The 16,420-nt window shown below is 42.7% G+C and overlaps 1 protein-coding gene across 2 annotated transcripts in view; it reads right to left on the bottom strand.

The window, feature by feature from the left end:
* Positions 1–16,420, bottom strand: part of LAMB1 (laminin subunit beta 1) — a 74,949-nt gene that overhangs the window by 29,656 nt on the left and 28,873 nt on the right. For both annotated transcript variants that reach the window (XM_090287355.1, XM_090287354.1), the window contains 9 exons: positions 9,948–10,083; positions 8,522–8,680; positions 7,499–7,626; positions 7,164–7,287; positions 6,514–6,718; positions 5,752–5,895; positions 5,311–5,542; positions 2,404–2,567; positions 1,151–1,375 (listed from right to left, as the gene is read on the bottom strand). In XM_090287355.1, the coding sequence (XP_090143481.1) occupies positions 1,151–1,375; positions 2,404–2,567; positions 5,311–5,542; positions 5,752–5,895; positions 6,514–6,718; positions 7,164–7,287; positions 7,499–7,626; positions 8,522–8,680; positions 9,948–10,083 (1,517 nt within the window). The remainder of the gene's footprint in view (positions 1–1,150; positions 1,376–2,403; positions 2,568–5,310; positions 5,543–5,751; positions 5,896–6,513; positions 6,719–7,163; positions 7,288–7,498; positions 7,627–8,521; positions 8,681–9,947; positions 10,084–16,420) is intronic.

A 16,420-nucleotide genomic window follows, 5' to 3' on the forward strand; every position in this document is an offset into this window, starting at 1 on the left:
TATCACCTAATACAGGAAACTAAAGAACAACACAAACAAAGGAACTAAATAGAACAAAGAGCAGAATAGCAGTCAATAGTGGGGAGGGGAGAGGGAGAGAAGGGGGTAAGGGAAGGGTTTAGTCAAAGAACGTGTATAAATGACTCATGGACATGGACAACGGGGAGGGATATGATTGCGGGAGAGGGGGTGGGTTGGGTGGGGGAGAGAAATTGGGGGAAAAGGGGACAACTGTAATTGAAAAACCAAAAAAAAAATAAAAATAAAAAATATATAAAAAAATGAAAATAAATAAAAAATAAAATAAATAAATAAAAAATAAACTACAACTATTGTTCTTCAGAAGTTCTGATGATGGTCTATTCTGTTCTGATATTTCCCAGGCAGACATGCACAACCACACTGTCTAGCAGTGTTTTCAAAATATGCAGATTTAATAAGCTGCCAGTGAATAACTGTAAAGTTGAGGACTTAAGTGTAAATAATAAAAACTATGCTGTCGGAATTAAGGAATCTAATGATTTCAAACTCTTGGCAGGGAGCTGTAGTAATGGTACAGAGCAGGTACAAGCCCTTTAAGCTAGTAAGGCTGAAGGAATCCAGTCCTGCTGGCCCTCAACATTCCACACGTGTTTGTGTACACAAAGCCAGGGCCCGGGGCTGTGCAGCAGGAGCAGGGGAAATACTGGATCTCTTGCTAATGGAGAAATAAGGCATTCTGAAAGAGACTTTAAAGATGATTCTTTCTTTCCCTGTCCATCAAAGACAGAGAAAAGGTGTGGGTGGACCAGAGTGGGTATCTAGGATTGACAAATCCTAGCCAATCAGCAGGTTCTGGGTAGAGCTTGTATAAAATCAATATACTTGACTGGATGGCATTTATTATGGTGACAGCTACATATTTTTTCTTTTGGTTGTCTCTCTCAGGCACTGAGTCATGGCTTGAGACTTCAGTTCTGCTAGAAAGTGAGGATATAAAGAAAAAAAAAGATCAGTCTCATTCTTCTTTTGTCGTAAGTGAAATTTTACCTCTCTGAACCAGTGACAAGTATATTCCCAAGTGAAATGAATATCAGAAGAACGAAATCCCCCAATGAAGAACCAAGTGGAAACCATTCTAATGAGGTAGCAAAATGAATGATCTTCTTACTCCGACAGTCCTGCTGGAGGGCATCCCCATAGTAACCAAACTGGCAGAGCTGGCAGTGCTCCCCTTCCGTGTGGTACAGGCACTTGAGGCACCTCCCAGTCTCCTTGTCACAGGCTTCTGGGTCTGTCGTGTCAATGTTGTGGTGACAATGGCAAGGCTGACACATCCCCCCAACATCAGAAGGATTGCCAAAGAAGCCTGCAGCACAGTCATCGCACCTGGAGCCTATTGTCCAATGAAAGCAAGCACAATAAACACCATTAGCTTGCTGACAGAAAGGTCTAGTCCATCCACATTCCTGCAGAGAGTCAACCCAGGTTGTGCTCCTCACCACACCAGTTAGTTACCCAGCCCAGGTGGCCACACCTTCTGGGGAAAAAGCCAGCTTCTAGTTGTGAGGGAAAGAAGTATTTTGTCACCTTTAACACTACTGCAGCCTGGCTCAGAGGCCACAGTGGGGCAAGGATGGCTGTAGGAGTTCCAGCACATGGGACTTGAGCTTCTCATCACACAGGGATGAAGCAGATTAGGAGCTAAATTAACAATCTAACAGAATAAAGCTTAGCTTGGTGTTAAATTCTAATTCAAGGATTATATTAACTGAAACATCACTGCCCCTGCCTAAGCAAACCCCAAAATGGAAGGTCCTTCATGATCTCAAAGTTTCTGAGAAATCCCAAAACTAAAGGCAAATATTTACTGAGTTATGGATAAGCATATCTAGTATTTGAAAGAGTGGCATCAAGTATGAAATAAAAGGGAGTTTATTTGCATAACTTGTCATACACCTTGAGTGCTGACAGATAATGTAAGTATAACAAACAAGAAGAATATATCTAGTGTTGACTGATTCAGTTGTCTGGGGGCCCCTACATGATATTCTTTCCTTCTTTTTGTCCAGTGGCCACTTCACCACTTTTGAGACTCCTCTTCTAGGAGACGGATAAGGGAAGGGAGAAGTTAAATGTAAATTTAAATTTCTGTTGCTTATTAAGTGTTCACAGGGATTCATTTATGGATTCAAATGAGCTTGCTCTTTTGCTCTGTATTGTAACATTATTATCATGGAGACTTAAGAATTGACTCTACTCCACATGTCAAACAAGAAAAAGAGCATCTTTTTAGATTCCCTTTACTTTTAATGAAGGATTATAAAAATGAAACTAAATTGGCTCCCTCTTCATCTATTTTCTTCATTAACAACTAACTCATAAAGACACCTCTTTTGCTTCAAGAGTTTCAACATTACTTACCAATGTACCCAGGATTACAGACACATGCAATCTGTAAAGTAACAGGATCTTGATAGCAGCTACTGGCAAACTGGCGTCCACTCTCGGGACCTTCTGGGCAAGGACAAGGGCGGCAGTGATCTCCTGACCCAATGATGGGATCACCGTAGTAACCACCCAAGCACCTGCATCCATCACAAGAGAGAGGGCCATGAGCCAGACTCATAAGAAACCTGCTACAAGAAAAAGTCTTAGAAACTGCATTCTCTGTTTGGGAACCTTCGTTCTCCGTTCCTCATGCATCCATGTGGGGCACTTCCCATTGGAGCACTGGTTCTCAAATGTTAGCTCTAATCAGAATCCCCCATAAGGGCTTGTACAAATCAGATTGCTGGGCTTCTCTGTTTCTGATTTAGGCAGTTTCAGGTAATGCTGTTGCTGCTGGTCTGGGGATCACATTTGCAGGGCCACTGCATTAGGGTGACGCCCCTGGCATCGCCTTGACCCTCCATCACTCCTCCCCAGAGGAAGAGGTCTATCTCCTCCTGTGGATCGTACAGTCCTAGCAGCTGCCTGCCTGCCTTAAGCATTCCAGTTGGCTCCCTCCTTTCATTAAGGAGTCTGGGGAAAGGGTTGGGGAGAGCTTATGGTTATCTGACTCTGCCATTGCCTAAGAGGGTGACCTGTTAACAAGCCCATGGTGGCATGTTCTGTAATCTAGCCTGTACCAGAATAAGCTGATTAAGATGCTTTCTAGCTGCATGATTCTTGTGTCTGTCTCTCAGGTGGTTTCACACTTGGGTAGGGATGAGGCGTGTTATTTATCATCTCCCAAGCCCAACTGGTCCCATCTCCTCTCCCCACAGATAAGGAACCCATGGAGGTTAAGTGATTTGCAAGGCTTGCACAACTTGTTAACAATGAGCCAGGGTTTGAATCAGCCTCCTGACTTTTGGCAAGAAATTATTTGACTATGTTGTACTGCCTCTCAATGTAAATGATACCAAGATTACTTTTTAACTTCCTATAACATAAGAGCTTAAAGGAATTTGAAGATCATCTAATGCAACCTAGTTATTTTACTCACAGGACGTTGGATACTTGGAGAGATTAGAGAACTCGCCAAGGTAATAAAGCAGGTCAGAAGCAAAACAGGGCCTGGAACTCAGGTCTAAGGATTTCCAGTTCAGTTTGTTTTTCATGTTCCCCCCACCCTTTTGGAGGAAGAGGTAATATTTTTTAAGTGGGTATGGGGGAAGATGAAGAAACAGGAGGGAAAAGTTGTCCAGAGCAAATTAATCACATGTGGGGGAATTGGTGGTGATGAAGCAATTTCATACAATGGTTTTTGAGAAAGTTTTCTAGGTGAAATAAATCCAAATACATCATGACAGAAACTGAGTGCTCATTTCCTGCCCCCCCCCACCTCTTCCCCCTTCAGGAACAATGTGAGCCTAGAGCTTCTTTTTAAATTCACAGGATTGGTACCAATTATCTTGGAAAGAGGAAAAGAATGATGAGGAATTGGCTCAAACTAGACAGCAGAATCCCAAATACTTTAACAAAGTTTTGTCATCCAAGCTAGGGCTAAATATCTTTCCTCTTCCCATATTCTCTCTCATTCTCTTACAAGAAAGCAAAATGCATTACAAGTAAAATCCAAGAATAGTCAGAAATACCGGCAAAGCCATTCTCACGGAATGTTCTTGCAAAGACATTGGACGGTGTGCTGATTTCAAATCAGCATGTGAACAACCACCTTTGTTTACTATGTTCCCCTTTTTAATTTGATTTTCTCATCTGTCTCTTTATCTCTAACTTATTTTCCATCTCTCACTGAAAGAACAATAGAAAATTTAATGCAGAAAACAAAAGATGACACGAATATACTAATTTCTTCCTTTAATCTTGCATAACTGTTTCCTTGCAATCTTTTAAACACAGTTTTGTGGTTGGAAGGAATAATTTTTCTCAGAGGAGTAGAACCTCTACTAGAACCTCTGAATTCTAGAATACCCTCTGGTACAGAGCCAAGACCGCGTATTAGCTGCCATGCACATCTTCATGCCCTAAGTTAACCACATATTCATTTTTACTCACAATTTCTTTTTCATCTGATGAGCAACTTTTGTACTGACTGAAGCAACCTGCTTAAATTTTAAAAACAAAACTCCTATATAGAGTGGATGGATATTAAAAGAGATAAAATTTATTAACATGGAAGGTAGAGATTAGTACTCCAAAAAAAGCAGATTCTAATAGCATGTCTGCCTTTCTTAATTAGTGATGAATAATATAAGTCAGCATGCCATTTTCTCACATGGACTATTTCTTATTGATTGAGCAGGGCTGTAATGTTATTAGAAGCACATTCTATGTCTTATTCTTGCTAAGTCCAGTGCAGTGCTTTGCATTTATAATAATTATCCAATTCATGTTTGCTAACTAGAGAACAGATCTACTCCTACACATTTTATGTCATCTCCTGGAAACTATAGCTACATAAAATTTCAAAAAAAACAAAGCTATTTAAAATGACTAACCCCATTTGCAATAGGTTTCTACTTGGACTGAAATTAGGTATTAGCATTTCACAATTCTCATCCTAGGCCAGAATCTGCTGAATCAGAGAGATGATTTCCACACAGATCTCTATGGCAATCTCTAGGATGATTCTCCAAGAGGGCAGATTCATGTCGGTTTTGTTCTCTGTCATATCCACAGCCCCAGAGCAATGCCTGGCACATGGAAGGTGTGAAGTAAATATGTATTAGATGATTAATTCCTAGAAAATACTGAAGTGTTCAGAAATGACTGAGCCATCTGGAGCGTGGTAGATTCATTCACTCTGTGGTTTCTCTAAGACCCTATTTGCTCAGCCAACAATGATTTCATTCTCTTTACTTTTAAGAGGCTTCCTCCACATACCTTTCACAGTTGTGGCCCGTGGTATAGTCCTGGCAGCTCAAGCACTCCCCTGTCACTGAGTCACAGTCATCAGCATGGCCGTTGCACTGGCAGGGCTGGCAGCCCGGAAAGCCCCAATATCCAGGTAAGCAGCGGTCACACTGTCGAGTGTACACACCCTGGAAACAGTGGCACTGGCCAGTGATGGGGTCACAGAAAGCACTGACAGACCCTTGCAGGTGGCACTCACAAGCTGCAAAGACAGGCAACCGAGGAAGCACCTTGAGAGACTCATTCGATGCAAACACACCCCTTAGATAAGCACCCTCATGCCCAGGTCAGAATGCTCATGGTTCACGTGATCAACTTCCTGAGTAAAACACTGCCTTCTGAGGCTATGGCAGCCACAACAGTATGTTTCAGGTCATCTGGATGAGTACATTCCAATCCTGATTAACCTACGTCTGCATCCACTGGGGCCGAAGCCAAAGCTTCCAGGAGCACATCTGTCGCAGGTCCTTCCAACCACGTTCGGCCGGCACTGGCACTGGCCTCCACTGGGGTCACAGACAGAGCTTAACGAGCCCTGAGGGTCACACTCACAAGCTGCAGGGGGGAAAAAGAGGCCAGAACTTGTGATACAGAGCAGCTGTGCCCCCCAGGAATGAGGGCAGCTTGTCACATCTGGCTGTGAACTGGTCCATCTGTTCCCTTGGGCTCTCCCTGATCCTTCCTCCTTTATAACCTAGACTTCTTCAGAATTCCCACAGAAAACAATCTCATCCCTATGGAAGCAACCAGAGACAGAGGTGGCAGATACAAGCTGCTTTTAGAGGCCATTAAGGTTTTCTCCCCTTGCCTTCAAAGCTTAAATATCACAGGACCTTAAGACAAAAGCCCAGTGACCTCTGGGGCTTGGTCTGACCTTTCAAAGAGAAAACCAAATTTCAGTTCTGTGCTTCTTCTCTGATTCATCCTCATGGACTTTCCCCCTAGTCACCTGGTGTGTATTTCTTGACTACTGAGTGCATTTGCAATGGTGCTCTATTACTGAAATATTCTTTTAAAAATATAAATCAAGACAAACTTTCGTTGAGGCACTATTTTCTTTGTGCTGACTACCTAACACAGAGCTTTGAGGCATGCTTTCCAACATACCTCACGATGCCAAGTGTGCTCTTGGCTCAAGAAAGAAAGAGCAGAAGCAGCTGCAGGAATACTTACCCAACCCTGTCTCGTGTAACAGGGCAGAGATGCTAAAGATTATGTTTCTGCAAACATCTGTCATTGGCGTTTTCACAACACTTCTGCTGTTCTCTAGGCATCGGTATCTCTGAAAGGTTTCCCAGGCGCTGTTGGTGATGAACCCATCTCCTGAACCTCCCATGGTGAAGATGTCCAGTGATTTACAGAATGGCATGAGAACAAGCTATAAAAAAATGAGAACAGCAAAGTGTTCTTATGGTGGTGTCTGGTGTCATCAAATACAGGCAAGTAAACACATAAAAACCCAAAATGCTTCTTTGACTCTTGAAAAGAAAAAAATTAGACTCATTTCAAAAAACTTCCCATTCTTAAAATATTCTTGTCAAAGAAAGTTTAGATAGCCCTTACACAGTTTGATGGTTTTTGAAGCATCGTTTTTAAGACACTTCATATTTTTGGAAAGAATTGGCTTGAGTAAATCCTTTCCAGAGGGTGGAGTTTTATTAAAATAAATAAGGAAAGCAGCCTTGGAGGTAAAAAAAAAAAAAAGAAAGAAAAAAATTCTGACTACTGTCTTAGCATTATCCCTCCACAAAGCTCTCCGGGGAAGCAGATGAGCACTTTCTGTCCAGCCTTCCCACTTGTGTCGGAAACGGCCTCACACTTACTGAGTCGATAAGCGTGTAGGGACTCTCCACACCGCTGTCGGAGGAGGTGTACTGGGGCAGTTCTAACCGGACTGTGTAGTTCACACCCCTCTCAAAGCACACAGGGCGCGGAAGGACGACGTACCTGCCCCAGATCAGAAGAGACAACAACAAAAGACAAACTAAGTATCCAATCAATCCATAAAAGCGCTACACAACTCATTCTGAAGGAAGAAAGTCAACAGTTTGGGTTTGGCTCTGAAATGGTTACTGTATAACTGCAAGGCAAGATATAATAATAATAATAATAATTTGCATATTAGTTCTATTGAGCTGCAAACCACTGTCACACTGACCTCGAACCAGGTGATAAAGACACCACCTGGTTGTCATCATCAGGGACTGTGTTACCACATCGGCTGCTAGTTGGAATCTTCCCAGGTCGCTGCACCGTGATGACAGCTTTTTCCCAGTGGTCAGGGAGCTAGAATAAGAAACAATCAAGCGAAAGTACCAGCTGCACTGGCCCACTGCTGCCTGTTAATAAAAACGTCTACCGATCCATCATTTGCCAAGTTTAAATGGAAAACACTCTCCTGCACTTACCCTCCCTCTTTACTATTTCCTCCACTATGGCCCCAGTTCCAGCCCTAATCCCTCCTCACCTGGACACGGAAACAGCTTCCCAGCTGCTTTCCCTGCATCTCTGATGCCCCTTAGCATCTATCTTCAAAGAGCTCAGATAATGAGCTCTTAACCCTTCCAAAACCTTCTCTTAATATAGAGACCAAGTTCATTTACTGATCTAGCATCTTTCCTAGCAGCATATCTAACCATATCCCATATCCCTTACCTAGCTATGTGGAATGACTCTCAAAACTCTCCTCTCCCCTGCTCATGTTATTCCTGACTTCTTCGTGTCAAAATTTCACCTATGTTTAAGGAAAGGCCGACATCTGAGTCTCTGTGAAACATTTGGGCAGCCCCTGGCCCAGCCTGGCTGGTGGGAAGCTCTCATCTTCTAGCACTGTTTGTATTTCTGTTCTTACACTTTCCACCTTAGGCCTCTCACTACACTCAGGGGTGCGTGCGTGCCTGTCCCTGGGCAGTGCAGGCCCTGAGGGTGAGGAGAGGATCTGATACAGTCTGATCCCACCTCAGTTCTCAGCAAGTTTAAGTGCGTAACAAGAAATTGCTCAATGTTCCTGAAATTGAATTGAAGAAAAAATGTACATTTTCACTTCCATGGAGGCTAGAAAGTCAGGGAGAAGCTCCTCTATTCCAGTGCAACCTTCGAATTTCACAAAAGCAGTTTCCATGAGAAGCAAGATTTCTCTCTCAATATCCTCCCCACCCCCAATAATTCACCGAGGGTTTACCTGTGGCTCATAGCGAATTAGGATGTCGTACTCCATGGAGTATGGTATGTTGTCAATGAAAAACTCCAAATAAGCTCCTTCAGGCACTCGGACAAAGCCTGCTCCAGTCCAAGAGGGAATCCGGCCCTGCACATACTGCCGCTCCACGATGGTGACCCCCTGAGGACAAGGACACAGTCCTTACGCTTTACTTGAAATGAAGCTCAATTAAATGTAACAGTCAAAGAAATCTGAAGTCACACAAAGGTCCCAAACTGTATATATTATATCTAATTTTTGCAATCACATTATCCAAGTAGATTTTAAACATTTTTAATATATAAACAGCAAATTGTCTTCCTTTTAGTTTTTATGGTTGAGATAGTCTCGAGACATTAGAGATGGGACTCAAAGCCCTAGGACAGATCTCTATGATGTAACTAGGGCAATGAGCATAAAGGAATGAAAGGAAACAGGCCAAATGCTCTTATAAGCAAGCCTAGGAATGACAAGGCATTTCCCAGATTTTCTACAAGGTTAGTCCAATATTTAGTGGATTTATTTCTGTCTTTCTCATTGGCATTTGTTTCAGGCTTCAAGTACAAGTGAAGAAACTTCATATAATCATGGGTGTTCACTGCTGCTGAATGTTCAATCATGCATGTTCACTACCGATGAGCTCATTGGGACTTGTCACTGAGGCTGAAAAGTGATCAAACTGAGCTGCTTAACTCAAGCAAGTGTTTAATTTGCTCACAGGGTTATATACTACCTGTGATTAGTCATCTCCAAAGATAAAGTCCTTCATTCCCTGGATGTATGTGTATGTGGCTTTAACCATTAAGAGGTGAAACCTACATTACCCCACCCTCGGATCTGGTCTGGCCTTATGACGTGACCAGAAAAAGGTGAAAAAAATGACATTCTGGGACCTCTGGGCCCAGGTTTTAAAAGACCTGATATTTTCTCCTTGGAAGCCAGATGCCACATCAAGTCTCACTCTCCTGATTCCACCATGCTGTGAGGAAGCTCAAGACAACTGCTTGGAAAGGCCATGCAGAGAAAACAGCCATCCAAGTTGAAGTGCCAGATATACATTTAAGCCATTAAATTTTGAATGGCTTACAACATAGCAATAGCAAATGAAAACAATATCCTCTCTAATTACTACAGCAGATCAACAACAACTATGGAGCATAAATGGAGAAGAATGGAAGAAGAAAAGAAAACCACAAAAATACCCCCCAAACACCAAATGTCCCAGTCTCTGTGAGTCATAGATTTATGTAGCTTTCAATATGACTGTTCTCAAGTCAATATGGTCCTGATCCTTACTTTGGGCTCACTGACAAAATACTTCTTAACTGGTCTGTTTACAAAATGTGTAGATGCCATTAGTGCTCCCCAAACACTGCTTTACTAACTTGCCAAGCAACCCCCTACTCACAGGCCCAAAGTTGGCTTCTTCTGCTTCATAGAGGTAGTGATCCAAGGTGGTAAAGTAGTAGCCAGGTTCCACATCATTGCACTGACGTCCGATCATATGGGGTTGGCACGTACACTGGCCCGACTCCACAGAGCAGCTGGAAGGGAGCAGAGCCGGGTCAGCATACTCTCCACTTATACAGGAGCCTCCTGGATGCAGTTGTACATTTGCCATTAAACATTAAATGGGGTAAGTTATTCAAGTGGCATTTTCTTATTTCCTCTGAAAAGTACTTGGAAAAAATACTGCCTGTGGATTCATTCCAAACACTGTAGTTGAAAGCTCTGCATGACCTGGTCTTTCACTTAAATCGCCCTTGCCCTGTCTTCACTATGCTCTGTCCACACCACATTAGGGTTTTCTGTAGATACAACAGGTGTTCTTATTTTGATTTTCTTTCTTTTTTTGCTTAGGTTGTGTGCCTTATTTTCAACTGCAAGCTCTTTCCTGGGCCTTAGCCCCAAATATCCAACTCCTAGAAAGGACAGTTCTAACTTAGCTATCCCAGAGGCTAACTGCAGATTCAAAAGTACAGCACTCAATCTCTCCCATGTTCTCTGCTGGGGAAAAGACACTGCCACCGACTGAGTCAATGAAGTCATAAATCTGGAAATTAGTCTCTGGACTCCTTCTTCATATCAAACAGGCACCAACTTCAGTGATATCATCTCCTAGCATCTGTTGCATCTCTTCCCCTTTCCCCAAACTATGCCTGCCTTTCTTCCTTCTCTCACTCACAGTAAAAGCAGTTACAGTCTTCTAATCAGTATCCTTGTCATCAATCTTCCAAATTCCCAACCCATACCACCACCTCCAGAGCTGAGCTGCCCAAATGAACCTTTCTAAGATGCATTAACCATATCACTTCCTGGCTACAATGGTCTTGGGGCAGTGCAACAGGACTTCCACAACCTGGCCCTTCTCTCCCTTTCCATCCTTATCTCTTCCCTCACCTTTCTGACCATACTGAAACAATTTCCAAAATGCACTGGGTGATTCAGGGTCTTTGGTTATGTTGCTCAGCCCGGACCCAGTAAAAGTCCACTAAGTCTTCTTTCCAGATTGAGCTCACCAATGGTTCCTGCTGTGGCATTTCCTGACCATCATCCCACTCCATAGAATGAACCACTTTCTCTTTCATGCTACCTCCTCCTTGCAGAAGAAACAATGTATTCACAATATCTACAACAGAGCTTGTCACACAGTAGGTGTTCATTATAGTTGAGGCACTATGTCTTCAAATTCTACGTCAAATCCTTTGTTTGGTTCCCTCACTTGACTTCAAAAGTGGTGCTTCCTGAGGCTTCAAATGTTTCTTATCGATCCTATGAAGACATTTATTGCCTTTTCTCTAGTAGTATAACTGTTGGACTTCCCTAACCCCCCACTGGCCTGTAAACTTCTTGAGGGCCCAGACTGGGCCTTATTCACCTCAGTCAGCCCCTGCAGGGCCTGGCCCAGTGTTCTGCATACAGATACACTCAAACATTGAGTTCAACAGATAAATGTGTGCAAGATAGGAGTACTGAATTAAAAAACAGGAGATGTAATGTAATAATAAAAATTTTAAAAATCAGTCATTAATCTTTTAGTTAATAAAGGCCTTGGGATAAAGTATTCATTTTGTCCTTAGTCTACGTCTGTCTTTTTCCTTAGTATCATGACTTTATGTACATGGTAAAACCAAATTACAGACAGTCATTTTTACTTTATTAAAGTCAAGATGTGGTTTGAAACTCTTACTTTAAAATCTATTCCCAACGTCCGGCCAAGATGGAGGCATAGACAGACATGCTGCGTCTCCCTCCACAACTAAGAAGGAATACAACTACCTCAAAACTAGAGACAACCAGAAGTTCCAGAAAACCAAACTGCATGGAAGTCCAACAAACAAAGATATAAAGAAGAAATACTCATCCAAACAGTAGGAGGGGCAGAGCCAGGGCTGAGAGAATGCAGTGTGGTGGTGGCAGCAGCAGCTGTGGCAGTGGCAGGCCAGCGGAAAGCACAGTTATACCTTTTAAAAAGTAAGGAGGGACACCTGAGGAGTGTTCCCAGCTCCTACCAGACTGCACAGCTCACGGTCCCAGCACTGGGTAAAATCAAGCCTCCTTGCTTCTGACTGTGCAAGCCAGTGGGGGTTGGGGCGGAGGCAGAAACTGCCGATCTCTCAGCAAAGTCCGCTTGTTTAAAGGGCCCCCATGGTCCTAGAACATCCGCAGACCCACCCACTCTGAGAACGACAGCCAGGGCAACAGCTAGAGAGGCACCAGTCCCATATGGAAGTGGGAGAAGTGCCTGGAAAAAGAGCAAGTGCTGAGCAAGTGACATTGTTCCCTCTCTGACCCCTCTTGCACATACAGCAATGTGGTGAAACAGGTCGCCCTGTACTGACGAATCCCTAAGGCTCCGCCCCTTACAACGTAACAGGAGCGACAGCTCTACCTACGACACAGAGGCAAACACAGGAGCCTGTCAAGATGAGGAGACAGAGAAGTATGGCCCAAAAAGGGTAACAGATCAAGGTTCCAGTGGGAGAACTAAGTGACGAGGAGATAGACAACTTAACAGATGAGGAGATAGGCAACCTAACAGATGAGGAGGTAGACAACCTAACAGATGCAGAAATCCAAACACTGGTGATAAAGATGCTCACAGGCTTGACAGATATGCTTGAGTATGGCAAATGCATAAGAGAAGAAGTGAAGGCTATGCTAAGTGAAATGAAAGGAAATCCACACAAAACCAATGGTGAAGGGAAGGAAACCGGGATTCAAATCAATGATTTGGAACATAATGAAGAAAAAAAGTCAACCAGTACAGAACGAGGAAACAAGAATTTAAAAAAATGAGGAGAGGCTTGGGAACCTCTGGGACAACTTTAAACGTGCCAACATCCGAATCATGGGGTTGACAGAAGGAGAAGAGGAAGAGCAAGAAATTGAAAACTTATGTGAAAAAATAATAAAAGAAAACTTCCCCAATTTGGTGAAGGAAATAGACATACAAGTCCAGGAAGCATGGAGAATCCCACGTGAGCTGGACCCAGAGGGTATCACATGAAGACACATCATGATTAAAATACCAAAAGTGAAAAATAAAGAGAGAATCCTAAAAGCAGCAAGAGAGAATTGGAGAGTTGACTACAAAGGGGTGCCTATAAGACTATAGGCTGATTTCTCAAAAAACACTTTGCCAGCAAGAAGGGACTGGCAAGCAGTATTCAATGTGATGAAAAGCAAGGACATACAACTAAGATTACTCTATCCTGCAAAGCTATCATTTAGAATGGAAGGGCAGATGAAGTGCTTCCTAGACAAGGTAAAGCTAAAAGAGTTCATCGTCACCAAGCCAAAACTATGAACACTAAAATGACAACAAACTCACAACTATCAACAACTGAATCTAAAAAATAAAAACAAAATCCAACTAAGCAAATCAGAAATGGAACAGAATCATAGGTATGGGGATCATTTGGAGGTTATCAGCTGGGACAGGGAAGGGGGAGAAATGGGAAAATGGTGCAGGGATTAAGAAGCATAATCAGTTGGTACAAAATAGACAGGAGGAAGTTAAGAATAATACAGGAAAGTATGAAGCCAAAGAACTTATATGCACCACCCATGGACATGAACTAAGGGGGTGGGATTGCTAGAGGGAAGGAGGGTACTGGGCAGAGGGGAGCAAAGGGGAAAAAAAATTGGAACTACTGTAACAACATAGTCAATAAAATATACTTAAAAAAAAAGAAGGAAAAAAAAACCCAATTCCCAGACTTTTAATTCTTTTTTCTGACCCCAAGCTTCATTTTAAAACAAGTACCTAAGTCCAAATGAAGTCTTCTTCCATATATCATATAAGTTGTTTTTATCCTACAGGAATGTGAATACTTATCCTGTAGCCAATTCCCAGAGGAGGAAACATTGTTCCAATTAGGACCTAGCCCTTTTCTGGTACAATCCACCAACAAAAGCCATTTTCAAAAATCCAGGCATCAGACATTACATCATATGGACAAAAGAAAATATTTCCTCCCCAGATGTTTACCGAGGGAACAAATGTCCAAAACATGAACCACTAAAGGAAACGACTTGATCCTTCACATGCCATCACCAGAGAATAAGCAAATAAAGCTGAGGATAAGGACAGTGGGGAGACTCCTGGTGTGGCCTTTTACCTGCAGCCCAATAGCAAAGAAGAAACAGCACAGGGGAACCCAATCAGGTGAAAGGAATTCTCTTAACATCAGCCCTGGCAATCTCTCCTCTTTGCTAGGCAGAGCTCCAAGCCAACACTTACTCCTTTAGGGAACTCATTCTTGTGGCTTTACTGGCCCCTGTGCAGATGGCCCTTACACCTGTGACTCCTTGCATTCATTCAGCTGTGCTTTGGTTGTACACTTACAGCCACAATGGGGCATTTCCATGGTTTGCCCAGCTGTCATCTCTCATTCATTTTTTCACCAATGGCTTGTCGCCTCTCATGCTGACTTCTTCTCTTCAGCTCTGCTATTTGTCAGCAGATTTAAAATTATTCTGATACAGTAGGTGAGATATAACCTTCCCTTTCCTTTATCCTTGATACCCAAGTCTTATTTCAAAATGTTTCTCAACTTAGTTTCTGCTCATTGTCACTGCCACTAATCTAGTCCAGTGAGTCATCATTCTACACCTGCTACTCTAGCAAACTTAGAAACCGACCTCTTGAGCTCTTCCCTCCCCCTGCCTAGTCCAACCTGTCTACACTGCCAAACCAATCTTCCCGTAGCATTGCTTTCATCATTCCACAAAAAGCCACAACTGTTTCTCCTTATCTTATTATATCAAGCCACAATACCTCTGCCTGGCTTCCAGCAGCCTCTAGAACCCATGCTTCTTATTCTGGTGCCCGCCCTTTGCTTTCAGATCAGCCACACTCCTTATACTCTTCCACAAATATTTACTGAGCAAATATTGGCCCTGAAAGCTGTGCTTCCTGGTGTTAATACTCTCACTTTTTGGCCCATTGTCAACTTTCTTCTGAATCGATCCTTACTTCCTTGTTAAAGTCCATTATTTCTGGCTAAATGATGACAAAGAAAAATGGGGGAAAAATAGTCCTTGTCCTGAAGAACTTACAATCTCATTTGGGAGATAATCAATAAAGCAACTGACCAATTCAACAAATCAAAATGCTGTGAATACCTATATAGAGCTACAAGCAATGCACTGTGGGTTTAGAGGAAGGCATTATTTATCCAATTAAGGGAAGCATCATAAAAGAGGTGGCTCTGAAGGTCACAGGGGATCTTGACAGGCAGAGAGAGGAGAGGCAAAGAGGGGTAATGAAGGAATATGAGCAGCAACTGTCAAGATCAGGCCAGACCTTGACCTTGACACACTTGTTCTCATCTCTATGTCTTCAGCAGTCTTCTCTCAGCTAGAAGGCCCTCCTCCTCATTTGTCACACCTCTCAAATCTCACTCATTTTTTATTTTTGTTATTTTATTTTGTAAAAGATTTTATTCAGAGAGAGAGGAAGGGAGGGAGAAAAAGAAGGAGAGAAACACTGGTGTGAGAGAGAGACATCAATTGGTTGCCTCTCATATGCACCCCAATCGGGGATGGAACTCACAACCCAGGCACGCGTCCTGATCAGGAATCAAACTGGCGACCTTTTGCTTTGTGGGGTGATGCCCAACCAACTAAGCCACACTGGTCAGGACCTCACTCATTTTCTAAAATCCAAGCTCAAATGCTACCTCCTCCATAGAGAGACAAGAGGTTTATTACATGTAACTAATTATCCTTTCCTGTGTTCAAGTAAAAATCATATCGGATAGAAATGATACATTTTATAAGTTTATATGCTACCCCCACAAATTTTCTGAAACTAGATATAGATTAAATATATTGTATCAGTAAGGTAGAATAATGAATGATTTAAGATAAGACAAAATAACTCAGGCCCTGTGGTAGGCAGAATAATCACTCCAAGTGATGTCCATGGCCTCATCCCCGGAATCTGTGCATATGTTACCACACATAGCACAAGGGACTGACGTGATTGAAGTTAAGGACCTTGAGATAGGAGATTATCCTAGATTATCCAAATGGGCCCAATCTAATCACATGAGCTCTTACAAGTGGAAGAAGAAAGCAGAAATGTGGGTAAAAGATGTGACAAGACAAGAATCTGACCTGAAGTTGTTGGGAAAGAAGGAGGCCATGAGTCAAGGGATGTGGGCACCACTAGAAGCTGGGAATGGTCCTCACTGAGAGCCAGCAGGAAAACGGGAGCCTCATCCTACAATTGAGAGGAACTGAATTCTGCCAACAACTCGAATCAGCAGGAAACAGATTCTCCGCTAGAGCCTTAAGATAGAAACACAGCCCTACTGACATCTTGATTTTAGTCCAAGGGTCTGACATACAGAATTGTAATAATATAGATTT

This window comes from Furipterus horrens, unplaced genomic scaffold (genome assembly GCF_987537825.1).
Source record: "Furipterus horrens unplaced genomic scaffold, mFurHor1.1.pri manual_scaffold_9, whole genome shotgun sequence".
NCBI lineage: Eukaryota > Metazoa > Chordata > Mammalia > Chiroptera > Furipteridae > Furipterus > Furipterus horrens.